The following is a 27,075-nucleotide window of genomic DNA, read 5'->3' on the forward strand; positions in this document are numbered from 1 at the left end:
CTGGCGTCACGTGTGCTCCTCTACCTCCTGTCAACATTCCATGATCAATGGAACACGGGTCCACATGTATGTTATATGTGCTTAGCTGTCTGGTACAGGGGAAGGGTTTGTGTGCTGTTTGTTTGTTAGCTTTTTCTGTGCTTTGTGACAAAGTCTGTTTTCCGTTGTAGAAAGCCAATGCGTTTTTTAATTTTGTATTTGTTTTGTGATGATTCAATGCGACTCGCTTTGTTTGTATAAAACTTTTTATTTGTTGATTTGAGTTCAGTCGTAGGTGGTTTCAGCTTGTCTTCCAAACTGATGCAAAAAAACGTCAATCTGACCATTCATTATCCACTGCTCACACTCTCTATCTTCTCTCTCTCTTCTCCTCTTCTCTCTCTCTTCTATCTCCCCTTTTCTCTCTCTCTCTCTGTCTCTCTGTCTCCTCTCTCTCTCTCTCTCTCTCTCTGTCTCTTCTCTCTCTCCTCTTCTCTCTCTCTCTCTCTCTCTCTCTCTTCTCTCTCTCTTCTCTTTTTCCTCTCTGTCCGTGTCTCCATGTGTATGTGGAGGAGGGAGAGGGAGGAGGAGGGAGAGGGCGGAGGGAGAGGGAGGAGGAGGAAGGAGAGGGCGGAGGGAGAGGGAGGAGGAGGAGGAGAAGGGAGAGGGCGGAGGGAGAGGGCGGAGGGAGAGGGAGGAGGGAGAGGTTATAAGTATGGACTTAATGCAAACTGACGTACGCTAGCTAGCTAACTTGCAGTAGGCTCACAGTCTGTAAACCTTGCGTAGGTCAATGCCCACTTTAGACCTACATTGACTCTGCTGTGGCCTATGTCCTCCTGTTCCAGGTGTATGTCCTCCTGTTCCAGGTGTATGTCCTCCTGTTCCAGGTGTATGTCCTCCTGTTCCAGGTGTATGTCCTCCTGTTCCAGGTGTATGTCACCTGTTCCAGGTGTATGTCCTCCTGTTCCAGGTGTTTGTCCTCCTGTTCCAGGTGTATGTCCTCCTGTTCCAGGTGTTTGTCCTCCTGTTCCAGGTGTATGTCCTCCTGTTCCAGGTGTTTGTCCTCCTGTTCCAGGTGTTTGTCCTCCTGTTCCAGGTGTTTGTCCTCCTGTTCCAGGTGTTTGTCCTCCTGTTCCAGGTGTTTGTCCTCCTGTTCCAGGTGTTTGTCCTCCTGTTCCAGGTGTTTGTCCTCCTGTTCCAGGTGTTTGTCCTCCTGTTCCAGGTGTTTGTCCTCCTGTTCCAGGTGTATGTCCTCCTGTTCCAGGTGTATGTCACCTGTTCCAGGTGTATGTCCTCCTGTTCCAGGTGTTTGTCCTCCTGTTCCAGGTGTATGTCCTCCTGTTCCAGGTGTTTGTCCTCCTGTTCCAGGTGTTTGTCCTCCTGTTCCAGGTGTTTGTCCTCCTGTTCCAGGTGTTTGTCCTCCTGTTCCAGGTGTATGTCCTCCTGTTCCAGGTGTATGTCACCTGTTCCAGGTGTATGTCCTCCTGTTCCAGGTGTTTGTCCTCCTGTTCCAGGTGTATGTCCTCCTGTTCCAGGTGTTTGTCCTCCTGTTCCAGGTGTATGTCACCTCCTATAGGCTCTTCTATGCATGCCATATTAGGTGTTAGTTACTACTGATGACTTCCTGTCACATGTTACTCCTGCTGACTGGCTGTTGCCGGGCAGACTTTACATAGGATATCTACTGAGGTATGAGTATAAATATTTAAGAAACGGTGTATGATGCATCTCTTTGTTTGTGTACGTGTATCCATGAGTGAGGTCTCGAGGTAGTAGTCTTCCAGATAAATGTGGGGTGCTTGTTACTTAGTACACCACCTCCTCCTCCTTCTCTTCCTCCTCTCGACTCATCTATCCTCTCCATCCCTGGCTTCTCGCTGCCCCCTGTAAGGGTGGCGCCTCCTCTTGGGTGATTCAGTGCAGTGAGGACATTACCAAATAATAACAGAAAGACAGAGGGAAGAAAGGTACTGGTGTCTGGAAGGTTAGATGGTGTTGTAGAAGGGCTATCGGGTGTTCTAGAACTTGGGATGGTAAGGTAATTCAGGATGGGCTACAGGAAGAGGAGGAGTCAAAGGAGGAGGAGGAAGTTATCCAAAAAGACAGAGAATCAACTTTACTATGCAAGATTGTGGACTGTGCAAACTCTGGAAAACCAGTCAGGATGGGAGGAGGAGGGGGAGGAGGGGGAGGACTGGGGTCACAGATCATGGTCTTGTGATGCATGCCTTGTGTCTGACTGTGTGTAAGATACCAGACATTATATTACATGACACTATATTACATGACACTATATTACATGACACTATATTACATGACATTTGACAAATTCTGTCTCCTGTGTTTTCTTAATGTACTTTCATTTGACAGGTGTTAGTGTGTGTGTGCGCTTTTAGTGCGGACACATACATTCAAGTTCAAGTCTTTTATTGTCAGATGCACAGAATTACACAAGGTCAGACTGGGCACTGAACAGATGCAGTAGGCTTACACAGTATATACCTATAAAATGCAGTAGGCTTACACAGTATATACCTATAAAATGCAGTAGGCCTATACAGTGCATGCAGACACACACATTCTGGTGTTCATTCTGGTGGTTCTAGAATATTGATTATGTCATTAATAAAGTAATGGGAAAAAGAAAGGTAAGTGTAGTTTGTTTGCTGTCAAGTGATCATAGTCAAACATATTACCAATTAATTAAAAATAAAGATGTTTTTTAGGTCAAAGGTAATCACTAGTTTGGACTTTGCCATGCACTTTGCTCTCAGGTCTAATGGGCTGTTTAATTACTGCTGTAGGGGTCTCTCTCTCTCACTCCCCAACCCCCCCCCTCTCTCTCTCTCTCTCTCTCTCCGATCTTTCCCCCCTCTCTCTCTTTCTCTCCTGTCTCTCTCTCTCTCACACACACACATTCTCTCTCTCTCCAATCTCCCCCCCCCTCTCTCTCTTTCTCTCTCGCTGTCTCAGGGGCTGTTATTCACGGACTGTGACTCAGGAAGCAACATGAACTTTTTTCCTCATGAAAATAAAACAATTATCAGATTATATATTTGTTTTTTATGGCAACTTTTCTATAAACCCTGAAATGTAATTTTTTTATGAACCTGTATTTCGGATTTTGAAGGAAGATAGATTGGGGGAGGTCAAAGTGAGGTTTCTTTGCTTCATGGTTTGTTATGTAGTTAACATTCGATACATTTCCTGCTGTCCAACAATGGAGAAGATAGGAAGCGCCTTTCGCCATGCCCAGCTGCGCTCGTGAGTGACGGTGAGGGAGACGCGGGAACAAAGAAGAACTGAACTAACGGGAGTTTACGCGCATGGAGAAGTCGATGTATCATGTTTGAACTCGTGCGGAGTGGACGTTGGAGTAAGAACAGAAAACAGTGAGTGTAACATTTTTACGGTCCCGGTACCAGCGCGTGGAGCGGTTCGGGATGAAGCTATTTAACAGAGGCGTGATGATGCTCTTGACGACGGCGGGGGCGTTTTGCGCCTTCAGTCTAATGACCATCGCGGTCGGGACCGACTACTGGCTCTACTCGCGTGGGGTGTGCCGGTCCAAGGGCGGAAGCGACAACGAGACCATCCGCAAGAACGAGGAGGTGATGACCCATTCCGGTCTGTGGCGCACGTGCTGCACGGAAGGTGAGATTGGAACGGGCACATAAGGACAGTTCTAACTAATCGTGTCTGTGCGTTAGGCCCTACTGTGCTAAGAAGAAGTTTACCGATTATCACTTTGATCATGACTACGTCAATGCACGCGACAACCATGAGTTTTATCATGATCCCGCTATAGGTGCGTTACCGCTGGTGGTTGTCTACAGGTGTGTGTACACAACACACACACGGATTCTCTGTCTACAGGACCCTCTGGCTCCAGTGTGTGTTTGTGTCAGAAGTATACATTGTATGTGTGTCTGATGTATGGGTTGTGTGAGTGTGTGTGTGATAAAGAGAGAGAGGCTGGCAGTTAGAGAGAGAGGCTGGGAGAGAGAGAAAGAGGCTGTGAGAGAGAGGCTGGAAGAGAGAGGCTGGAAGAGAGAGAAGCTGAATGAGAGAGAGAGAGAGAGGCTGTGTGAGAGAGGCTGGAAGAGAGAGAGAGAGAGAGAGAGAGGCTGTGTGAGAGAGGCTGGGAGAGAGAGAGAGGCTGTGTGAGAGAGGCTGGAAGAGAGAGAGAGAGAGAGAGAGAGAGAGAGAGGCTGGAAGAGAGAGAGAGAGAGAGGTTGTGTGAGAGAGGCTGGAAGAGAGAGAGAGAGAGAGAGAGAGAGAGAGAGGCTGTGTGAGAGAGGCTGGAGGAGAGAGAGAGAGAGAGAGAGAGAGAGAGAGAGAGAGAGAGAGAGAGAGAGAGGTTGTGTGACCCTGCCAGTGAGGCATCAAAGTGGTTGACCGGGTAATGAAGCCTGCTGCCTGGGAGAGAACATCAATCTCAGCTGAGAGAGTGTGTGTGTGTTCAGGATCACAGTTCATTAACAGCTTTTGAACTTTCGTTTTTTTAACATCTTTTGATTTCTTTTCCCTTTTTATCCTCAATAAAAAAAAACAAATATGTGTTCCTTCCTCCCTTCATCACTTCCTTCCTCCCTTACCCCATTCCTTCTTTCATTCCTGCTGTGGTCTTTGAACACACAACTGGAGATGTGTTCTTTTATACAGCTAATTCCAGAGGGAGGGAGGCAGGGAGGCAGGGAGGCAGGGAGGGAGGGAGGGAGGGAGGGAGGGAGGGAGGGAGGGAGGGAGGGAGGGAGGGAGGGAGGGAGGGAGGGAGGGAGGGAGGGAGGGAGGGAGGGAGGGAGGGAGGGAGGGAGGGAGGGAGGGAGGGAGGGAGGGAGGGAGGGGAGTGTTCAGACAGGGTCAGAACATACAGGCACTGTAACCTTCAGATGTTTCAACTCTCAACCACAGCTGCTGGGTTAGTGGCCATCAGACCAAAGGCTGGTGTATGTGTGTATGGTGTGTATAGTGTGTGTGTGATCGGTGTGTATGGCGTGTGTGTGTGTGATCGGTGTGTATGGTGTGTGTGATTGGTGTGTTTGGTGTGTATGTGTATGGGGTGTGTGTAATTGGTGTGTATGGCATGTGTGTGTATGGTGTATGTGTGTGTATGGTGTGTGTGTTGTTGTGTTGAAGTCACCGCTCACCATTAAAAGGCAAGCGTGCCTCAAGGGTGAGGACAGTCTGTTTTTGTCTGTGGCCCAAAATAAACCTTGTTTTGTGGGACGTGATCAGGATTGTCCTGCCTGTTGACCTAGCAGCTCCACAATCAGTCTTATTCAGATCAGGTTAGCATCTGTTAGCTTTCATGCTAGCAGTGAGCATCAACCCACTTTGATTTGTTGATGAGTCATGTTAGCATAGCGGCTACGCTAATCAGATTGGTCTCTTCTTCTGTGGTATTTATAGTGCTATTAATATTGGGTGTCCTCTTCCTCGTTGGTGTCCGTTGTGTTGGAAACATGACCCGGTCACAGGGGGCAGCCTGGACTGAATTAGCACCGTAACCATGGTGAAACACAATCACAAGATCGATATTGGTAAATCGATACAGCTCCAGGGGGGCATGGCAGGACCACGTGTACTACACACACACACACACACACACACACACACACACACGTGTACATACAGTACACACACATGCCCATCAACACATACAGACTCAAACATAAACATAAGTGCCACAGACATAAACACATGTTCAATGTGGGTGTGTGTGTGGGTGTGTGTGTGGGTGTGTGTGTCCACAGGCACGTTCCGAGGTGTGTGTAAGGACATTGACCACTTCCAGGAGGATGCAGACTATGAACAAGATGCTGCAGAGTATTTACTGCGTGAGTACACACACACACACCTACACACCCACACACCAACTCACACAGTTCTATACTTGTGCCAGTGGCGTCACACAAGCAGGTGATGTCATACACCCGAGGGTGATCAACATGAAGAAACAGCTGCTCTCTCTCTCTCTCTCTCTCTCTCTCTCTCTCCCTCTCTCTCTCTCCCTCTCTCTCTCTCTCTCTCTCCCCAGGTGCTGTGCGTGCGTCTAGTCTCTTCCCCATCCTCAGTGTGGCCCTGCTGTTCCTGGGGGGTGTGTGTGTGGCGGCCAGCGAGTTCTACAAGAGCCACCACAACGTCATCCTCAGTGCAGGCATTCTGTTCGTCTCTGCTGGTCAGCACACACACACACAGACACACACACACACAAACACACAGACACACAAACACACAGGCACACACCCACAGACACACACACACAGACACACACATAGAACAACCCCTTCAAACAAAGGTGGACTCATTTTTGTTTTGCAGACCAAGGTCAACTGTCTTGTTTTGGAACAATAACCTCCGCTCCCCCCCCCCCAGGCCTAAGCAACATCATCGGCATCATCGTCTACATATCGGCCAACTCAGGCGACCCGTCGCAGAGCGACAGTAAGAAGAGCTACGCGTACGGCTGGTCCTTCTACTTCGGGGCGCTCTCCTTCGTCCTGGCCGAGATGGTGGGCGTGCTGGCAGTCCACGTCTTCATCGAGCGTCACCGTCGGTTACGAACGTGCGGCCGCCCCTCGTTCACCAAGCCGGCCCTCTATCGGAGCTCCTCCTCCTACTACCGCAACCGCTACTACGGCAACCGCCGACGCTCCAGTTATCGCGGCAATGCCGACCAGTCACCGCGGGTGCTGCTACTCCGCGACCCACTGTCGTCGACGGCGTCGGTGAAGGCGAAGGCTGCTGGCGTTGCCGGGGAGACGACCCCAGCGACAGTCGCCGGGGCAGAGTTTACGATGTACTCCCTGGCCCCGCCCCTCTCGCAAGCGAAGACAAACGCAGTGCCACCAAACAGTATGGCCGCTGTCGCCGGGGCGATGGAGGCTGGGAGGAGCTTCCTATCCACTCTCAAAAACAAAGAGGTGTTGCTTGGCAACGCCCCCAACAGGAGAACCACGCCAGTGTAATGGAGAGGAGGAGGAGAGATGGAGAATGGGACTGAGGGAGAGGAGAGAGAGAGATGGAGAGTGGGACTGAGGGAGAGGAGAGAGAGAGATGGAGAGTGGGACTGAGGGAGAGGAGGAGGAGAGATGGAGAATGGGACTGAGGGAGAGGAGAGAGAGAGATGGAGAGTGGGACTGAGGGAGAGGAGGAGGAGAGATGGAGAGTGGGACTGAGGGAGAGGAGAGAGAGAGATGGAGAGTGGGACTGAGGGAGAGGAGGAGGAGAGATGGAGAATGGGACTGAGGGAGAGGAGGAGGAGAGATGGAGAGTGGGACTGAGGGAGAGGAGAGAGAGAGATGGAGAGTGGGACTGAGGGAGAGGAGGAGGAGAGATGGAGAATGGGACTGAGGGAGAGGAGGAGGAGAGATGGAGAGTGGGACTGAGGGAGAGGAGAGAGAGAGATGGAGAGTGGGACTGAGGGAGAGGAGGAGGAGAGATGGAGAATGGGACTGAGGGAGAGGAGGAGGAGAGATGGAGAGTGGGACTGAGGGAGAGGAGGAGGAGAGATGGAGAGTGGGACTGAGGGAGAGGAGGAGGAGAGATGGAGAGTGGGACTGAGGGAGAGGAGGAGGAGAGATGGAGAGTGGGACTGAGGGAGAGGAGAGAGAGAGATGGAGAGTGGGACTGAGGGAGAGGAGGAGGAGAGATGGAGAATGGGACTGAGGGAGAGGAGGAGGAGAGATGGAGAATGGGACTGAGGGAGAGGAGAGAGAGAGATGGAGAGTGGGACTGAGGGAGAGGAGGAGGAGAGATGGAGAATGGGACTGAGGGAGAGGAGAGAGAGAGATGGAGAGTGGGACTGAGGGAGAGGAGGAGAGAGATGGAGAGTGGGACTGAGGGAGAGGAGAGAGAGAGATGGAGAGTGGGACTGAGGGAGAGGAGAGAGAGAGATGGAGAGTGGGACTGAGGGAGAGGAGAGAGAGAGATGGAGAGTGGGACTGAGGGAGAGGAGGAGGAGAGATGGAGAGTGGGACTGAGGGAGAGGAGAGAGAGAGAGATGGAGAGTGGGACTGAGGGAGAGGTGGAGGAGAGATGGAGAGTGGGACTGAGGGAGAGGAGGAGGAGAGATGGAGAGTGGGACTGAGGGAGAGGAGAGAGAGAGAGATGGAGAGTGGGACTGAGGGAGAGGAGAGAGAGAGATGGAGAGTGGGACTGAGGGAGAGGAGGAGGAGAGATGGAGAACTTACATGTAGAACATACATGGATCAGAACATGCATGGAGAACACATAGGCCAGAACATATATGACCCAGAACATATATGACCCAGAACATATGTGTAGAACATAACCTGTGTCAACCCTGTAGAGTTTATGGGTGTCCTGCGTCTCTTCACAATAGTTGTTGCTTGTCATGACATTGTTGAAATACTATTTGAAACACTTTCAAATACTTCCTCTGTTTCCTCCTGTGTCCACCTGTTGGGTTAGGAAACAGTCCATTGGTTGAGCTGACAGACAGACTTGGCCAATCAAAGCACAGATACCTGGCAGTTATTTGACCTTTGACCCTAAAGATGTATGTGTGTGTGTGTGTGTGTGTACAGGGGTCTGGTTATAAAGTACAGTGTCTGTGTGTGTGTGTGTGTGTGTGTGTGTGTGTTCATACAGAGGTGTACAGAGATTTGACCCCTGTTCCATAAAGGCCACTCAAAAAAGCTGGACTTAAAGTCCCAAATCTGACTTGAATTAGGCTACTGTTAACAATTATGTAGCTATAATTACACTGGGATAATGTAGATGGAGATATATGCCTGATGCCTAAACATTTTAAATCACAAACTACCATAGAGCCATACGTTTAACGTAGGCTATGTAGGTTTGTATCATTCTGAAATCATTGTTCATCCTTGTTTAATGCATTAAGCAAAATGTTGTATCTCTATGTATTTAAGTTGATTTTCTATAAATGTCGCCTACATATTGAACTGAGGAAGAATGGGAAAATAAGAATGTCTGTGGTAAATCATCGTTTTCCTGTTGGGTCAGTGTTAAAGGAACATCTGGTTAAACAACAACACGGTCTAAGCCTGACAGGGAGTCTGCCCCGGACCAGGCTAGTTTCACCATAGTAACTGAGTTCGAACTACTTTGAGCTGGCTTTATAGAACCAAATGAATTAGAAATTGACTGACTAACTGACATAAGCCTGGCTCATTCGGTAAACTCGCTTTATGGAACAGGCCCCTGGTTGTGAAATGCAGTACACCCACATGTCTGTCCCAATCACAGTGTTTCTGTTTACAAGAAATAAGAAATAAATAAACAAAGATTTTGAAAAAGGCGCATTGTTGTTGTGACTTGTGTCTAAGAGTCGAGCTGGTGACACCTGATCACCTGATCACCTGATCACCTGATCCTATCACCTATCACCTATCACCTATCACCTGATCATCTGATCACCTGATCCTATCACCTGATCACCTGATCACCTATCACCTATCACCTATCACCTATCACCTATCACCTGATCATCTGATCACCTGATCCTATCACCTGATCACCTGATCACTTGATCCTATCACCTGATCATCTGATCCTATCACCTGATCACCTGATCACCTGATCCTATCACCTGATCACCTGATCCTATCACCTGATCACTTGATCCTATCCCCTGATCACCTGATCCTATCACCTGATCACTTGATCCTATCCCCTGATCACCTGATCCTATCACCTGATCACTTGATCCTATCCCCTGATCACCTGATCCTATCACCTGATCACTTGATCCTATCACCTGATCCTATCACCTGATCACCTGATCCTATCACCTGATCACCTGATCACCTGATCCTATCACCTGATCACTTGATCCTATCACCTGATCCTATCACCTGATCACCTGATCCTATCACCTGATCACCTGATCACCTGATCCTATCACCTGATCCTATCACCTGATCACTTGATCCTATCACCTGATCACTTGATCCTATCCCCTGATCACCTGATCCTTATCACCTGATCACTTGATCCTATCCCCTGATCACCTGATCCTATCACCTGATCACCTGATCCTATCACCTGATCACCTGATCCTATCACCTGATCACTTGATCCTATCCCCTGATCACCTGATCCTATCACCTGATCACTTGATCCTATCACCTGATCACCTGATCCTATCACCTGATCACCTGATCCTATCACCTGATCACTTGATCCTATCCCCTGATCACCTGATCCTATCACCTGATCACTTGATCCTATCCCCTGATCACCTTATCCTATCACCTGATCACCTGATCCTATCACCTGATCACCCCTATCAGAGCAGCTCTGTGGAACTCACTCCAAAACTCACACACACTCACATACACACACTCACATAAACAAACATACACACACTCACTCACACAAACAGACATATACACACACACTTACATAAATACATATATACACACACACACTCACATAAACAGACATATACACATAAACACACAGACAGGGAGAGAGAGAGTGTGTGTGTGTAAGGATAACAGAGAGAGAGAGTTTGTTATGTGTGTAAGGATAACAGAGAGAGAGAGTTTATTATGTATGTAAGGATAACAGAGAGAGAGAGTTTGTTATGTGTGTAAGGATAACAGAGAGAGAGAGTTTATTATGTATGTAAGGATAACAGAGAGAGAGAGTTTGTTATGTGTGTAAGGATAACAGAGAGAGAGAGTTTGTTATGTGTGTAAGGATAACAGAGAGAGAGAGTTTATTATGTATGTAAGGATAACAGAGAGAGAGAGTTTATTATGTGTGTAAGGATAACAGAGAGAGAGAGTTTATTATGTATGTAAGGATAACAGAGAGAGAGAGAGTGTGTGTGTGTAAGGATAACAGAGAGATAGAGTTTGTTATGTGTGTAAGGATAACAGGGAGAGAGAGAGTGTGTGTGTGTAAGGATAACAGAGAGAGAGAGTTTGTTATGTGTGTAAGGATAACAGAGAGAGAGAGTTTATTATGTATGTAAGGATAACAGAGAGAGAGAGTTTATTATGTGTGTAAGGATAACAGAGAGAGAGAGTTTATTATGTATGTAAGGATAACAGAGAGAGAGAGTTTATTATGTGTGTAAGGATAACAGAGAGAGAGAGTTTATTATGTATGTAAGGATAACAGAGAGAGAGAGAGTGTGTGTGTGTAAGGATAACAGAGAGAGAGAGTTTGTTATGTGTGTAAGGATAACAGGGAGAGAGAGAGTGTGTGTGTGTAAGGATAACAGAGAGAGAGAGTTTGTTATGTGTGTAAGGATAACAGAGAGAGAGAGTTTATTATGTATGTAAGGATAACAGAGAGAGAGAGAGTGTGTGTGTGTAAGGATAACAGAGAGAGAGAGTTTATTATGTATGTAAGGATAACAGAGAGAGAGAGAGTGTGTGTGTGTAAGGATAACAGAGAGAGAGAGAGTGTGTGTGTGTAAGGATAACAGAGAGAGAGAGTTTGTTATGTGTGTAAGGATAACAGAGAGAGAGAGTTTGTTATGTGTGTAAGGATAACAGGGAGAGAGAGTTTGTTATGTATGTAAGGATAACAGAGAGAGAGAGAGTGTGTGTGTGTAAGGATAACAGAGAGAGAGAGAGTGTGTGTGTGTAAGGATAACAGAGAGAGAGAGAGTGTGTGTGTGTAAGGATAACAGAGAGAGAGAGAGTGTGTGTGTGTAAGGATAACAGAGAGAGAGAGAGTGTGTGTGTGTAAGGATAACAGAGAGAGAGAGAGTGTGTGTGTGTAAGGATAACAGAGAGAGAGAGTTTGTTATGTGTGTAAGGATAACAGGGAGAGAGAGAGTGTGTGTGTGTCGGGGAGGTGTTCTGATGTATGAACACACACCTGCCTCACCCTGCCTTACCCTGCCTTACCCTGCCTTACCCTGCCTCACCCTGCCTCACCCTGCCTTACCCTGCCTTACCCTGCCTTACCCTGCCTCACCCTGCCTCACCCTGCCTTACCCTGCCTCACCCTGCCTCACCCTGCCTTACCCTGCCTTACCCTGCCTCACCCTGCCTCACCCTGCCTTACCCTGCCTTACTCTGCCTCACCCTGCCTTACCCTGCCTCACCCTGCCTCACCCTGCCTTACCCTATCTCATCCTGTCTCAGGTGGGACAGGCTAGCTGGAGGTCAGGACAACAAACAAACAACAACAATAAATGTTGAATCATTTCCGGGTGTAAAGAGGTTTACCAGACAAAACCAAGACAGAAAGAGATGTGTGCAGACCACAAGGATAAATAATAGAAATATTACATTTTATTGTATATGAAAGTGTATGTATATATAAATTAAATGCAAATAAATACATACAAATGTCAAATGTAAAGACTTTTTGGATTAACTCTTGATTTGGACGTCAACCATAACATGCCGTTGGGACCCTCAGCTCCGATGGCGCATTACTTCTTCACGTCGCCAGGGGGTGTCGAATCCTGGGTTCCACTCAACGACTGTCAACAAACAAATTCAAGAAAAAAAGAAAAAAAACTCAATTTCCGGTTCCGGCACAGTTCTGTCCGAGGCCTCCATGTTAAGGACAACGAGGAACAACGGGAAGACCGCCGAAATGGAATTTATGGATTTAGACACCGAAAAACATCTTCGGTACCTCTAGCGACCGCCACCTGGACAACAATAGTTAAATAATAGTTCTGAGAAAAAGGCTTTGCTAGCCGGTTGCCTAATGTGCTTATTTTAGTAGCAAACGGGCTAGTTAGTCAAGCAAGCTAAGCTAGTTAGCATCGGGGAATCATCTTTGTTTTTATTTTGAGTGGTAGAAATTCAGACAGGCCGTTGAGGCGTTTTAAAGTAGGTGGCCACGTTTGTAGAGGATTTCGAAATATATTCCCATTTCTGTATGGACTACGACCCAGGAAATGATCTTTGAGGACTTTTGCGTTTGTGCTTGTGGATTATCTGTTTTATGACCGAAGCCTTTGGACTGCGCAACACGGACTGCAAAACGCAAAGGACGCTCGCGGCCTCGCCGCTCACGGTGGCGAAAGGCCCGTGCTTCCGCAATAAACATTTTGTGACTCTCTTGATCCGATTTCCTTAATGGACACGTCTGGAAATATGATTTTCTTGTGATTCATTCGGACTTTGATTCTGAAGGACTGCTTAAAGTTACGAACTGTTGGTATTCGTGCTCGTGCAAAGTGCCAGACCAGTTTTGGGCACCAGGTCACGAGGACTGTAGTTGCATTTGTCTCCCTAGCACAGCCGCAATCTTGTCCCAGCATGTTGCGTATGCCTCCATCTATTCTGACAGAATGTGAGAGGGATGTTTGACAGTTGGCTAATATATTGACAAGTCAAAATACTGACCCCCATCCCCCTACTCCTTTTCGTTTTGACATTTAACTTGATCTAACGTTATCTTGTTTTGTTTTTTTCTTGTCTAAGTTGAGTAAGTGCTTAGTGGTGTGAAAATGTCGTGTGTTCACTATAAATTTTCTTCCAAACTGGACTACAACACCGTCACATTCGACGGCCTCCACATCACGCTGAGCGAGCTCAAGCGGCAGATCATGGCCCGCGAGCGGCTCAAGGCCACTGATTGCGACCTGCAGATCACCAACGCCCAGACGCGGGAAGGTAACTACGGCAGCACGATCCGGAATATAAGATATCAATATTAACATATTTTGCACAAACACAACTATGTATTTCAGGGGCGAATCTAGGTTCACACTTTTGGGGGGGCTAAGCCCCTAGATAAAGCCTATAATTTTTCCTGTGACCCAGCAAAACTAGGGGGGTCTGGGGGCATGTTCCCCCAGAATAAATTTGTGAAAATATCCTTTTAAATAGTGTCTTCTAGTGGGTTTTAGAAAGAGAAATGAACACATTTAGATTTAAAATATGAAAGAAAAGTTTAGCCCCCCCCCAAAATAAGGCTAGATACACCCATGATGTATTTCCACGATCGATTTCACGTAGTTTATTGAAAACCTGTAGACCCGCTCGTGTGAGTTAGGCTGCTGCCCCCCCCCTTACCCTCTACCTGTCCTACCTACACCTGTAATGGGGACAGTAGTGTTTAGTAAGTCCTTGTGCCTAACCTGTGTCTGTGTGTGTGTGTGTGTGTGCGCGCGCAGAGTACACTGATGAGGAAGCCCACATACCCAAACACTCATCTGTGGTCGTCAGGCGCACGCCCATCGGTGGCGTCAAACCTGCAGGCAGAACGTTCATTGTGTAAGTATGACATCACTGACCATGTGTATGACATCACTTACCACATGTATGATGTCACTAACCACATACAGCATATGCCAATAAGATGAACAAACACTTAAGTGTTTAAATTACACTCGTAGTTGCTGAACTGTGTTAACCTTCTCCCTCTCTCCTCCTCTCTCTCCCCTCTCTCTCCTCTTCGCCCTATCTCTCCTCCCTCTCCCCTCCCTCTCTCTCCTCCTCTCCCCCTCTCCCCTCCCTCTCTCTCCCCTCCCTCTCTCTCCTCTCCCCTCCCTCTCTCTCCTCTCCCCTCCCTCTCTCTCCTCCCTCCCTCTCTCTCCTCCAGTGATCGTTCTGACACAGCCGTGGGATCTTCCAGACTCGTATGTAAACCCCACTCTCATTGGCTCTTTAACAGTGTTTCCTCTGTCATACGCCCCGTGATAGGCTAGCCCTTACTGTAGCCGGCCAATAGCAGCACACTATTGAAACTCTGTGGGTTATTCTGTGTACAGCTGGTTAATTGATCATAAATATTCATGAGCTCTCGCGCTGGGTTGGCCGGCCTAAGCTGTTTCCTGTTTGTGTAAACGTGTTTTTATCTGACATGTGACTTGTGTTGAATGTTTTGATTGGCAGATCACTGAAATGTCATTGACTGTGTCACTTTACTGGTTGTATTTCATATTGAAATGGTCCAATGGGAAAGCCTCCTCTAAACTGGCTGAACAGTGATTGGTTGATAATGGTTTATAATGTAATAATAATATTTTTTATGGTGATGATTTTACATGATGAATCCTTATTTTTGTTTTCTATGAAAACTGGTTTTTCTTTTATCGTAACACTGAGTGAGTTTGTGACTGTAATTTGAAATAACACTAATGCTCAATGACTTGGCTGTGTGTGAGATTGTGTTTGAGAGGGGTGTGTGAGATTGTTTGAGAGAGGTGTGTGTGAGATTGTGAGTGAGGTGTGTGTGTGTGAGGTGTGTGTGAGTGAGATTGTGTGTGTGTGTGAGTGAGGTGTGTGTGTGTGTGTGAGGTGTGTGTGTGAGTGAGATAGTGTGTGTGTGTGAGTGAGGTGTGTGTGTGTGTGTGAGATTGTGAGTGAGGTGTGTGTGTGAGGTGTGTGTGAGTGAGATTGTGTGTGTGTGTGAGTGAGGTGTGTGTGTGTGTGTGTGTGAGTGAGATAGTGTGTGTGTGTGAGTGAGGTGTGTGTGTGTGTGTGAGATTGTGAGTCAGGTGTGTGTGTGAGGTGTGTGTGAGTGAGATTGTGTGTGAGATTGTGTGTGTGTGTGTGTGAGTGAGATTGTGAGTGAGGTGTGTGTGTGTGTGCGCCTTGTGCTCCCCCACCCTCATGTCGCTCCTCTAAACATGGGGCTGCCCTGGCTCCTCCTGCCCCACCCTCATGCTGGCTGGCTGTGAGGGCTCTGTCTGGGTGGAGATGCTGCAGCTCACTGGGAAGCCTCTCTGGGAAGCCCAGCTGAGAACTGCCTTTAAATGGACAGTTGTTTGTTTGGCGAGTCAAACGGGGAAAAGACAAATAAATATCTAAACAATGATAATGGTAACAATGACAACAGTGAACGATGTTTTATGACATCACAGAGATCTTTTATGACATCACTGCCTGTAGTCTGTTTTCTGCTATTATGACATCACAGCTGACATGGGACCTACGTGACGGTTCCGCGGTTACCGTGGCGACAGTGCCGGTTGTTGTGTGCTCTGCTGTAATCCTGCAGAAGTGTCAATAAAGCTTTGGTTGTGTTCAGAGTGAGAACCGTGCAGCAGACCCTGTGTGTTCCCTTCACAGCACGCTCCTGTCCCGCCATCGCCATGACGATGACGAAGAGTGTACACCCGACCAGTCTAAACATTTGACCCCCCCTCCCCCCCCCCCCCCCCGTTCCTGTAGACCCGCTTGTGTAGCGTAGTTCAGTTCCTGTCAGAAGAACATGATGCTCCGCCCCCAGCAGGGTTGAACATGATGCTCCGCCCCCAGCAGGGTTGAACATGATGCTCCGCCCCCAGCAGGGTTGAACATGATGCTCCGTCCCCAGCAGGGTTGAACATGATGCTCCGCCCCCAGCAGGGTTGAACATGATGCTCCGCCCCCAGCAGGGTTGAACATGATGCTCCGCCCCCAGCTGGGTTGGGCTGGGTCCCATTTCCTAGGAGAGGCCCCCTCCCCCCTTACTTCCTCCCCTCCACCCTCCCAGCCCTCCACCCTCACAGCTGCAGGTGCTGAAGGAGCAGGGAGGTAATGGGGAGGAGAGGAGGCTTCTCCTGTGGAAGGAAACCCATCCCATGGGGGAGGAAAGAGAGTGGGGAGGGGGGGTAGAGAAGTGAGATGGAGGATAGAGGGAGAAGGAAGAGAGAAGGGGAGGGAGAGAGGAGGAGAGAGGCTAGGAGGGCGAGTCTCAGAACTCTGCCCTTGGTTCCTCGTCTCCGGTTCCCTTGGCAACAACTCCTCGGTCTCCTTCACCATGAGGAGGCAAGGGACCAATGAGAGACTTCTGAGACTCAGCCCAGAATGCAGGAAGCCCTCGTGACATACCCTACGCTCAGCCCAAAGATATGTCCTTGCCTCCTACGCTCAGCCCTAAAATGTGTCCTTGCCTCCTACGCTCAGCCCTAAGATGTGTCCTTGCCTCCTACACTAATGCCTAGAGGGCTCCCCTGGCTCCTTCTCCTTAACCCTTTAATGTACTCTGATTCCTCTTCAGACTGACTCCTCTCCATCTATGTCCCTGGCACAGCTCTCCAAGGTACTGTGTGTGTGTGTGCTCGTGATGTTTTAGAAGCGCTGCCCTGAATGTGTATGATTACTTCTGAACTGTTGTTTTCCTCTTTCACCTCTCATCCCTCCTCTCACCTCTCCTCCTCTCACCTCTCCTCCTCTCACCTCTCCTCCTCTCACCTCTCCTCCTCTCACCTCTCCTCCTCTCACCTCTCATCCCTCCTCTCCTCCTCTCACCTCTCCTCCTCTCACCTCTCATCCCTCCTCTCTCCTCTCACCTCTCATCCCTCCTCTCCTCCTCTTTCCTCTCCTCCTCTCACCTCTCCTCCTCCCTCCTCCCTCCTCTCACCTCTCCTCCTCACCTCTCATCCCTCCTCTCACCTCTCCTCCTCTCTCCTCTCTCCTTGTCTAACATCCTACTTCTCTCTCCCTCCCATTCCTCCTCGCTCCTTCACTCATCCCTCTATCCTTCATCCCTCATCCCTCTCTCTCCTCTCCTCATCCCTTTCTCCTCATCCCTCTCTCCTCTTTCCTCTCCTCCTTCCTCCTGTGTTTCAGACAGCTAACCTTGCTGATGCCAACGCTTCTGAAGACGACAAGATCAGAGCCATGATCTCTCAGTCCAACCACGACTACGACCCCATATAGTCAGTACACACACACACACACACACACACACACACAGAGTAACCTCAACGCATGTCTGATTGCAACCTTTGTGTGTGTCTTCTTAGTTACTCCAAAAAGGTGATTGGCCCTCCTCCAGCTCACTACACCTGCTTCCGCTGTGGCAAAGCTGGGCACTACATACGGCACTGCCCCATGCAGATGGTACGTACGCCTGTGTGAGTGTGTCTGGTGTGTCTAATGTGTGTGGGTGTGTGTGTGTGTAGTGTGTTAAAGGTCAGCGAATCTTGCTCCTGTCCCAGCCTGCAGACCCCAGCCCTGTATGGCTTTGATCCTGATCACATCTGGCTCTCCTGACTGTGTGTGTGTGTGTGTGTGTGTAGGATAAGAGTCTGGAAGGGCCCAAGCCAGTCAGGATCAGTAAGGGGATTCCTCAGAGCTTCATGGTGAAGGCTGAGCCGGGGAGCAAGGGAGCCATGCTGACCAGCACTGGAGAATACGCCATCCCTGCTATAGACGCGTGGGTCTCTCTCTCCCACTCTCTCTGTCTCTCTCTCCCACTCGCACCTGACCACCTATGCACAGCATGTTACACGACATATGAAAGTAATTGGTGCGTGTGTGTGTGACAGTGAGGCGTACGCCCTGGGGAAGAAGGAGCGCCCCCCCTTCGTGCCGCGGGAGCACTCGTCGTCTGAGGACGAGTCTGACCCCATCCCAGACGAGCTGCTCTGCCCCGTCTGCAACGACCTGATGACCGACGCCGTCGTCATCCCCTGCTGCGGCAACAGTTACTGTGACGACTGTGAGACTGTGCACACACTGACCATGTGCACATACACACACCCCATTACATTCAGTCATTTAGCAGACACTCTTATCCAGAGCAACTTACAGTGAGTACAGGGACATTCCCCCCGAGGCAAGTAGGGTGAAGTGCCTTGCCCAAGGACACAACGTCATTTGGCACGGCGGGGAATCGAACCAACCACAATCTGATTAATAGCCCAACTCCCTAACCGCTCAGCCATCTGACCCCATGTACATATACACACACACACCATGTACATATACACACCATACACTCTGTGTAAGTATGTGCCGGACCCTTGCCCGTCTGCAGCTTGTGTAGAACTCTGCTGCACGCCTGCTGACTCAGACCCTCAGAACTCTGCTGCACGCCTGCTGACTCAGACCCTCAGGCGTGAGCACATCCCTCCCAGCCTGGCGTCCCTACACTGGCTCCCTGTGTACCACAGAATACATTTTAAACTTTTATTATTTGTTTTGAAATGCCTGAACAACCTTGCTCCACCATATTTATCCGATCTGCTTCAGCCCTACTGCCCATCTTGATCCCTAAGATCAGCCGGCCAGCTGTTGCTGACAGTCCCTAAAATAAGGCTGAAGCTCAGAGGGGACAGAGCATTTGCCGCTGCTGCACCCAAGCTTTGGAATGAGCTGCAGTTAATCAGACAGGCTTCCTCGCTCCCTGTTTTAAAATCTCTACATCTAAAAACACACTTTTACTCCCTTGCTTTTAACTTATTTTAAATGTTCTGTCATTCCCTAAAAAACAATTGCAGTGAGCTTGTTTGTGTTTTTATATTTTATGTCTCAATTAAAGCACTTTTGGTTTTGTGGTTTTTAAAATGTGCTATATAAATAAAGTTGATTGATATGTGTGTGTGTGTAGGTATCAGGACCACGTTGCTAGACTCGGAGGAACACACCTGCTTCACCTGCAAACAGTCAGACGTTTCCCCCGACAACCTGATCGCAAACAAGTTCCTACGCCAGGTAACACTGCTGGCTAATTCATTTATATGAATTGACTCGCATTGATCGGCACAGATTTACATTGATGTTTTTCTCCATCTTTACTTACTTACTTACATCTTCTCTCCTCCCCCCTTCTCAGGCAGTAAACAACTTTAAGAATGAGTCTGGCTACACCAAGGCTGCACGCAAATCACAACAGTCTGCCCCGCCCCCTTCCCGCCCCCAGCCACTCAGATCCCTCCCTTCACGCCAGCAAGACCCGTTATTGGCTAATACTCGTCAGCAAGATCCGCTATTGGCTAATGTCCGGCAGCAAGAACCGCTATTGGTTAATGCTCGTCAGCAAGACCCGCTATTGGCTAATACTCGTCAGCAAGATCCGTTATTAGCTAACGTCCGACATCAAGATCTGCTATTGGCTAACGTCCGACAGCAAGACCCGCTATTGGCTAACGCTTCTCGTTCTCCTGCTGCTAGCTCCCCTCCCCCCCCTGCTGTCATTCAAACACAAGCCCCGCCCACACAGTCCGCTCCTTCAATGGGAGGACTGGATTTTGCTCCCGCCCACCCTGACCCCGCACGCAGCCGGCCTTCCCCGCAACATCCGACCAATCAGAGCGAGCCTCAGAGCGAGCCCCCTCCACCAGGGTGAGCTTCAGTGACTATCTGGATGTTTAGTGTCAGAGAGGAACATTTTGGGTTGTTTGGAACTGAGTGGTGGATTTTTCTTTTATTTGTGTTGATTTGCATAATCATAAAGACATTTATCAATATATTGATTCATTCAGATTAGGACTGGGCGATATATATAAAAATAATTGATATCTCGATATGGTCAATTTTTACAATATTCACATTTACATTTAGTCATTTAGCAGACACTCTTATCCAGAGCGACTTACAGTTAGTACAGGGACATTCCCCCCAAGGCAAGTAGGGTGAAGTACCTTGCCCAAGGACACAATGTCATTTGGCACGGCCAGGAATCGAACTGGAAACCTTCAGATTACTAGCTCGATTCCCAACAGCTCAGCCATCTGACTCCCACAAATTTGATATCCCGGCCGTATTCCAATAAATTTGATTTCTAATCTGATATCTTATACGATCGCCCAGCCCTAATTCAGATGCACTTGTATGGATTGATTCATATTTATTGATTCCTGTGTTTTTATTGATCTACTTTATTGATTGATTAGGGAGACAGAAGGACAGACAGCTGGTCCCATGCAGGAGCCAACAGCTCGGACTGATCACTCTCTCAAGGTACACACACACACACTCTCTCAAGGTACACACACACACTCTCTCTCAAGGTACACACACACACACACTCAAGGTACATACACACACACTCTCAAGGTACACACGCACACACACTCTCAAGGTACACACACACACACACACACACTCTCAAGGTACACACACACACACACTCTCTCAAGGTACACACACACAATCTTATACACACAACAGACACGCACACACAAACTTCTGTGAGCCTCTTCTTATGAACTGTGAACAGAATCCTCTGATTGGTTCCCCAGGGCTACCACCTGCCTTTGATTGGTCACCCGCCCCCGGCAAGGCACTCCCACCAGCCAAGTCATCAGCTCCGCCCCCACAGGGGAGGGGCTAGACTTACCTGGGAGAGGTACTGAGACACACACACACACACTCCTACATACACGTGTACACGCACACACACCTGACTGTCTGACCTCTCTCTCTCTCCAGACCTTTCCGACCTCCTCACGGTGAGCCTCCCCACCTCCAGCCCCCCCCACGCCCCCCGGCCCCCCCTGTCTACCCAGCCCCCTCTCTCTACCCCCCGCCCCCCCACACCATGCCCCCCCAGGCCTACCCCCCTCCCTACCCCTCTGCCCCCGGCCTCCCCCCTCCCCCGCTGGGCTTCCCTCCCCAAGGCCTCTACCCCCCCGGCCCCCCTGGCCTGGGCCCCCCTCCCTGGATCGCCCCAGCCCCCCAGCCCCCCCCTGGCCTCCCTCCCCCCTCGCTGGGGGGCCCCCCCCTCTCCAAGGAGGAGTTCTACAGGCAGCGGCGCCACCACCAGGAGGAGTGAGTAACTGCAGCTCCTCAGATACACTGGCTCACCTGTGTGTGTGCGCAAACTGTGTGTGTGTGTAAACTGTGTGTGTGTGTGTGTTGCCAGGACATCCAAGCTGGATGAGTTCACTAAAGACTTTGCCAAGGAGCTGATGAAGTACAGGAACGCCCCCAAGAGACGCAGAAGATCCTACTCTAGGTACATGCACTATAATACACACACACTAATCCATATCCACACAGTGTACACAGTATTCACCCTCCACCTCCCCCCGCAGGTCTCGCTCCTACAGCCGTTCTCCCAGCAGGAGTCCGTACTCTCGCTCGCGCTCTCGCTCCTACTCCTACACCCCCTCTCGTTCCCGCTCGCGCTCCTACGGCCGCTCCCCCTTCTCCCGCCGCAACGGACGCTCCTACGGCCGCTCACGCTCCCGTTCCCGTTCCTACGGTTACCGCCGCTCCTCCGGCTCCCCTCGCTCCCCCGGCCCGTACCGAGGCTGGGAGGGGGGCGGGGCCGGGGGCGGCAGTGGGGCGGGGGGCGGGGGCTACCGGTCACGGACTCGCTCCCGGTCTCGCTCCCCTGGAGGGTACCGAAGCCGCAGCCCAGGGGGCCGCAAGCCCCCCCCTCGGGAGCCCCCGCCCTACGACCCCAAAGGTCGTCCTGACCTCAGCCCAGGGGGGAGAGAGAGGTGGGAGAGAGACAGCTACCGCCAGTGGGAGAGAGAGTACAGGGACTGGTACAACAAGTACTATAAGGACTACAAGGACTACGATTCCCACCATGCACCTGTCCACCACCGGAGGGGGGGCAGCCGGGAGCGGGAGAGACTCTCCCCCCAGAGAGATTACTCCCCCCAGAGCCGGGGGAGGAGAGGGGAGAGGGCTCACCCGCCGTCCTCAGGAACCAAAGATCGCTCGCAGGGCGGGGCTAAAGGTTCGGAGGGAGGGTCTAAAGGGTCGGAGGGCGGGGCCAAGGTGTCCAAGACGAAGAAACTGAAAAAGAGGAGGAGTGGGGAGGAGCCAGACGCAACGCACCAATCAGTGGACCGCGGAGACGCCACGCCCGTCAGGGACGAGCCAATGGATGACGTCCCCACGCCCAGCAAAGCCCCGCCCATCTCCACAAAAGCCCCGCCCCAGAAATCATCAGCCAGTAAGAACGCAGCCGTGTCAGGGAAAACCCCGCCCTCGCACAGCAAGGCCCAATCGGAGAAGAGCAGGAAGGAGAAGGGGCAGAAGGTGAAAGTGAAGACAAAAGGAGAGAAGACCAAGAAGAAGACTTCAGACAGCGTGGCCAAGAAAAGAGAACCATCCTCCTCTTCCTCACTAGCCAAACCAATCAAAACCTTGAAAACTAAGTCAGGCGACCCCGGCCCCGCCCCCAGCCACGCCCCTCCACGAAAAGAAAAGGCGAAAAGCGTCGGAAAAGGAGGATTAGGGGGGCCGGGTCTCCTCAAGACCCCTCCCCTGTCCTCCCGCCCAGCCCCCCTCCTCCCCATCCCCCTGCAGCCTCCCTGCGACGCCAGGGGGAGACGGGACATCCCCCTCCTCCCCCATCGCCTCCCCCATCCCACGCTCCCCATCCACACACCTGGCTCCCCGGCAGAGAAAAGGTGGAGACCTGAGGAGAGGCCCAGCCTCCTGGGAACCCCCCCTCATAAGCTCCGCAGGGTCGAGGGGATGGGAGGAGGAGGCAGGGGGGGGGGAGGAGGAGGAGGAAGAGGTGGAGCTATAGGAGAAAGAGGATTATTAGGGAGGGGAGGGGTGTTAGGAATCGGGAGAGGGGGAGGTGGAGAGAGAGGAGGAGTACCAGGAAGGGTCGGTGTAGGAGCGGAGAGAGGAGGAGGAGACAGGGGAGGAGGAGACAGGGGAGGAGGAGACAGGGGAGGAGTAGGGAGACCTGAGAGAGGAGGAGCAGATGTTCCGACCCAGAGAGGAGCTGCTTCAGTTGCCCCCCCAGACAGGCCTCTGCTGCTGCCCAGGTCTGGGAGCAGGGAGGCGGGGAGAGGAGAGCCAGACAGGGCCTCCATACAGCCCCTTATGGACCTCCAGGTAGGAAGCAACACTTACACATACACACTATGTCCCCCTGCAGACTGAGAGTAATGGGTACACAATAGAGGGGGGTATATATATATATATATATATTCATATACATAATAATCTTTGTTCACATTGACTGGTGCAGCTGCAGGTGAAGCCACTGGGCCAGAGGAGGATCAAGCTGAACAGAGACCTGGGGAGGAAGACCAGCACGGAGGAGAGACCAGCCTCTACCTCTTCACAGAGGCCGGGGGACAGGCTGGGAGAGAGGCCAGTGGATGGACCAGCCTCGTCCTCAACCATATCCCCAGCCTCGGAGCCCGGGGACAGGAGAGAGAGACCAGCGTCGGGAGAGAAGAGGGAGAGGCTGGAGGCCACAGAGAGAGGTGGAGCGAGGGAGGAGAGGAGAGAGAGGCCGAGCTCAGGGGAGAGAGGGGTCACAAAGGAGGAGAGAAGGGAGAGAGCGGAGCCCGGAGAGAGGAGGGAGAGACCGTCGTCCGGGGAGAAGAGAGAGAGACCGTCATCCGGAGGAAGGGAAGAGAGGAGAGCGGGGAGGGAGGGGGGAGAGAGATCTGGGGGTCTGGGGTTGGAAAGAATAGCAGTGACCGTGAGAGGAGCGGGGGAGGGGGAGAGGAAGGGAGGAGCAGGGGAAGGGGAGAGGTCAACAGAGGGAAGGGGAGGAGGGAGGAGGTCTGTGTCTCTAGACCGGCTCTCCATCAGAGAGAGATCAGCCATCTCCAAGGAGAGACCAGCAGACCAGTCCCAGGAGAGACCAGCAGACCAGTCCCAGGAGAGACCAGCAGACCAGTCCCAGGAGAGACCAGCAGACCAGTCCCAGGAGAGACCAGCAGACCAGTCCCAGGAGAGACCAGTGTCAGGAGGCACTGAGAGGTAGGAGTCCGCTGGTGGCCTGGACATGGCTGCCTGACTGACCGGTTCTCTGTGTGACTGACCGGTTCTCTGTGTGACTGACCGGTTCTCTGTGTGACTGACCGGTTCTCTGTGTGACTGACTGGTTTTCTGTGTGAACGGCTGGTTTTCTAGGCCTGTGTCAAGAGAGAGAGTGGCTGGCAAAGAGAGACCAGAGACGTCGTCCCCTCAGAGAGACCAGCCTGCCCGATCAGGTAAACACACCTCACACTCATGGGGAGAAAACCTCTCTCCTTCTCTCTCCTTCTCTCTCCTTCTCTCTCCATCTCTTTCCTTCTCTCTCCTTTTCTCCCCATCTCACTCCATCTCACTCCTTCTCTCTCCTCTCTCCATCTCTCTTTCTCCATGTCTCCACGTCCTACATCCAGGAGTGCCTCACCTGTTCACTTGACCCCTACCCCTTTCTGACTCCCCCCCCCCCCCCCCCCCCTCTCTGCAGCAGACCAGTCCAGTGTGGGGGTGCAGCCCAGGCCTGAGAGGAGCAGAAGGAACCCCAGCTCCAGCAGACCAGTCAGCCAGCCCTCCTCCAGGTGGGTGTCTGACCCCTGGATGACCCCTGACCCACTGTCAGGGGTCTGTATCTTTGATACTGTACTCTACTCTGTTCTACCCTGATCTACTCTCCTGTACCTGGCTGCAGGTGTGCTGAGTCTGGGCTTGAAGGCCAGAGGGGGGCCAGTCCAGTGGCCAGCAGCCCCCCCATCCAGCCCCCCCCTCGCTCCAAGTGGGAGAGAGAGGAGCAGGAGGAAGAGGAGGAGGAGAAGAGGTCAGGCTCCACCAGGTCCAGGGGGTCTGGGGGTTCCGCTGAGAACGGCCTGGGATCATCCAACCAGAGAGGAGCTCTGAGGAGGGGCGTGTCTCCTCCCAGAGGGCGGGGCCGGGAGGAAGCATCCAGGGCGGGGGAGAGAGGAGCGAGGGAGGAGAGGAGAGGGGGAGCAAGGGAGGAGGTGAGGAAGGGAGCCAGAGAGGAGGGGAGAGGTGGAGTGAAGGAGGAGGGGAGAGTGGGAGTGAAAGAGGAGGGGAAGAAGGGAGCAAGGGAGGAGGGGAGAAAGGGAGCCAGGGAGGAGGGGAGAGGGGGAGTGAAAGAGGAGGGGAGGAAGGGAGTGAAGGAGGAGGGGAGGAAGGGAGCGAAGGAGGAAGGGAGGAAGGGAGCGAGGGAGGAGGGGAAGGTGGGGAGAGAGGTGCCACAGAGTGAACCAGTCCCCAAACCAGTAACGAAGCCTGAGCCCAGAGGAACGAGGGAGGAGAGGGAAGGGAAAGAGGAGAGAGGAGGGAGGGAGGAGAGAGGAGGGAGGGAGGAGAGAGGAGGGAGGGAGGAGAGCCAGGGTCTTGAGCCTCGACGGCAGCGTCTGTGTTCAGACCTCGGCAGGGAGACGGATGAGGCAGCCTTCGTCCCAGACTACAGCGAGGGGGAGGGGTCAGAGGTGGAGAAGGGGCGGAGCCTTAGCCCAGCTGCTTCCCACAACTCCTGCCGCAGCCCCGCCTCCCAGAGCCCCGCCCCTAGCAGCGGCTCCGCCTCGCAGGCAGCGACCGGGGCAACCACAGAGAAGAAGAAGAAGAAACACAAGAAGCATAAAAAGCAGAAGAAGAAGAAGTCGGAGGTGGACCATGACGGGGCGGAACCCAGGGAGCACAAACACAAACACAAGAAGAAGAAAAACAAGAAGAACAAAGAGAAGGAGGGGTCGGCGGGAGGAGAGAAAGAGGGAGAGAACGGGAAATGAAAAGATAGACGAGTGAGCGAGCTAGCGGATGGAGCCAGCACTGTGCTAGCTCGCTGAACCAGGCTATCTAGCGTTAGCTTCACTTAGCGTTTAGCTAACTGCCTGCCCATCCAGACTGCACAGAAACCGGGATATAGCTAGCTTGCTAACTAGAGTTAGCATAGCTACAGTGAGCTAGTGTGTAAGGGGGGGGTTATTACTGCAGAGATTAAAAAGGTTTTTAGGAGAGAAAGAACAACTGCCCCTCTTCTCTGTGACTGTCTTGATACTGGAACCGTAATGTGAAATCTGAATGTTGTTTCTTTTGTATAGGCAATGGGGGGGGGGGGGGGGGGGGGGTTTATACAAACATGAAATGTCTCATCTTTCCAAAAACACAGTCCAACATTTTAACAATTCTGCTCCAGTTTCTGCAAATTTCAACCGGTTTCAGCAAACTGGCGTCATGCTACTCAGGACTCTGGCTTAAGAGAGGAAAGAGAGAAGGGGAGAGAGGTGGGGAAATTGTGGTGGTGGTACTGTTCAGACAACCAACTGTTATGTACATTTTTTCTTAAATAAAAAGGTTGGGGTTTTTTTGCCTTGAAGTTGAAAGGTTTGCTGTCTGTTTTTCCTTGAATAAAGATGTGTTCAGTTGTAGATTAACAGCTCTGTGGGTGTGTTCAGTTGTAGATTAACAGCTCTGTGGGTGTGTTCAGTCTCTATGCTTCACCTTCCTGCATACACAGGGTTTCTGCGGGGTCTTACAAAGTCAAATTCTGAACTTTAAATTTAAGGCCTTAAAATGTCAAAAAACGACATGATTTTTATACGAGGTCTTAAATTTCATTTAGTCAGTTGTGAAAAAAGTTTTACCCTCGTTCATTTTCAGAAACGCTGGCCGCCGAAAGTTTCTGGAAAGTAGCAAAAAAGTATTGAGTCGAAGTTTACAAAGCAGGAGTCCAGGGTTCGAATTACGGGGGGGGCTGGATCCCCCTAATTGAGACTTGGACCCCCCCAAAAGA

General features: G+C 50.9%; 2 protein-coding genes across 4 annotated transcripts; both read left to right on the top strand.

Moving 5' to 3' along the window:
* The first annotated feature begins 3,425 nt into the window (after positions 1 to 3,425).
* On the top strand, positions 3,426 to 6,953 carry cacng3a (calcium channel, voltage-dependent, gamma subunit 3a). Its single transcript, XM_084685414.1, has 4 exons — positions 3,426 to 3,636; positions 5,739 to 5,822; positions 6,023 to 6,163; positions 6,361 to 6,953. The coding sequence occupies exons 1-4, from the start codon at positions 3,426 to 3,428 to the stop codon at positions 6,951 to 6,953; spliced, it is 1,029 nt and encodes a 342-aa protein (XP_084541540.1).
* A 5,530-nt stretch (positions 6,954 to 12,483) lies between these two features.
* On the top strand, positions 12,484 to 26,665 carry LOC146237254 (uncharacterized). 3 transcript variants are annotated; one of them, XM_084684955.1, is made up of 19 exons: positions 12,484 to 13,571; positions 14,075 to 14,174; positions 14,503 to 14,539; positions 16,888 to 16,929; positions 17,460 to 17,548; positions 17,636 to 17,732; positions 17,912 to 18,048; positions 18,161 to 18,333; positions 19,225 to 19,328; positions 19,450 to 19,958; positions 20,510 to 20,576; positions 20,858 to 20,964; positions 21,048 to 21,386; positions 21,481 to 21,573; positions 21,653 to 23,426; positions 23,563 to 24,308; positions 24,462 to 24,541; positions 24,787 to 24,877; positions 24,988 to 26,665. In XM_084684955.1, exons 1-19 carry the CDS (start codon positions 13,406 to 13,408, stop codon positions 26,069 to 26,071), a joined length of 5,835 nt encoding a protein of 1,944 aa, XP_084541081.1. In that variant the 5' UTR covers positions 12,484 to 13,405; the 3' UTR covers positions 26,072 to 26,665. The 3 variants fall into 3 exon arrangements, with proteins under 3 accessions (XP_084541081.1, XP_084541082.1, XP_084541083.1); XM_084684956.1 differs by having other exon boundaries at positions 24,790 to 24,877; XM_084684957.1 differs by lacking the exons at positions 12,484 to 13,571; positions 14,075 to 14,174; positions 14,503 to 14,539 and adding an exon at positions 14,613 to 15,725.
* The last annotated feature ends 410 nt before the right edge of the window (positions 26,666 to 27,075 follow it).

This window comes from Hypomesus nipponensis, chromosome 21, assembly GCF_054491055.1.
Source record: "Hypomesus nipponensis isolate SF chromosome 21, ASM5449105v1, whole genome shotgun sequence".
In the NCBI taxonomy this organism is placed as follows: domain Eukaryota; kingdom Metazoa; phylum Chordata; class Actinopteri; order Osmeriformes; family Osmeridae; genus Hypomesus; species Hypomesus nipponensis.

Excerpts from the sequence above, each read along its gene's own strand:
- cacng3a (XM_084685414.1), top strand. The coding sequence starts at position 3,426 with ATGAAGCTATTTAACAGAGGCGTGATGATGCTCTTGACGACGGCGGGG. Across the intron at positions 5,823-6,022 it reads TGCTGCAGAGTATTTACTGC|GTGCTGTGCGTGCGTCTAGT; the intron begins GTGAGTACACAC and ends CTCTCTCCCCAG. Across the intron at positions 6,164-6,360 it reads CATTCTGTTCGTCTCTGCTG|GCCTAAGCAACATCATCGGC; the intron begins GTCAGCACACAC and ends CCCCCCCCCCAG.
- LOC146237254 (XM_084684955.1), top strand. The coding sequence starts at position 13,406 with ATGTCGTGTGTTCACTATAAATTTTCTTCCAAACTGGACTACAACACC. Across the intron at positions 20,577-20,857 it reads GGACTGATCACTCTCTCAAG|GGCTACCACCTGCCTTTGAT; the intron begins GTACACACACAC and ends TTGGTTCCCCAG. Across the intron at positions 24,309-24,461 it reads GTGTCAGGAGGCACTGAGAG|GCCTGTGTCAAGAGAGAGAG; the intron begins GTAGGAGTCCGC and ends CTGGTTTTCTAG.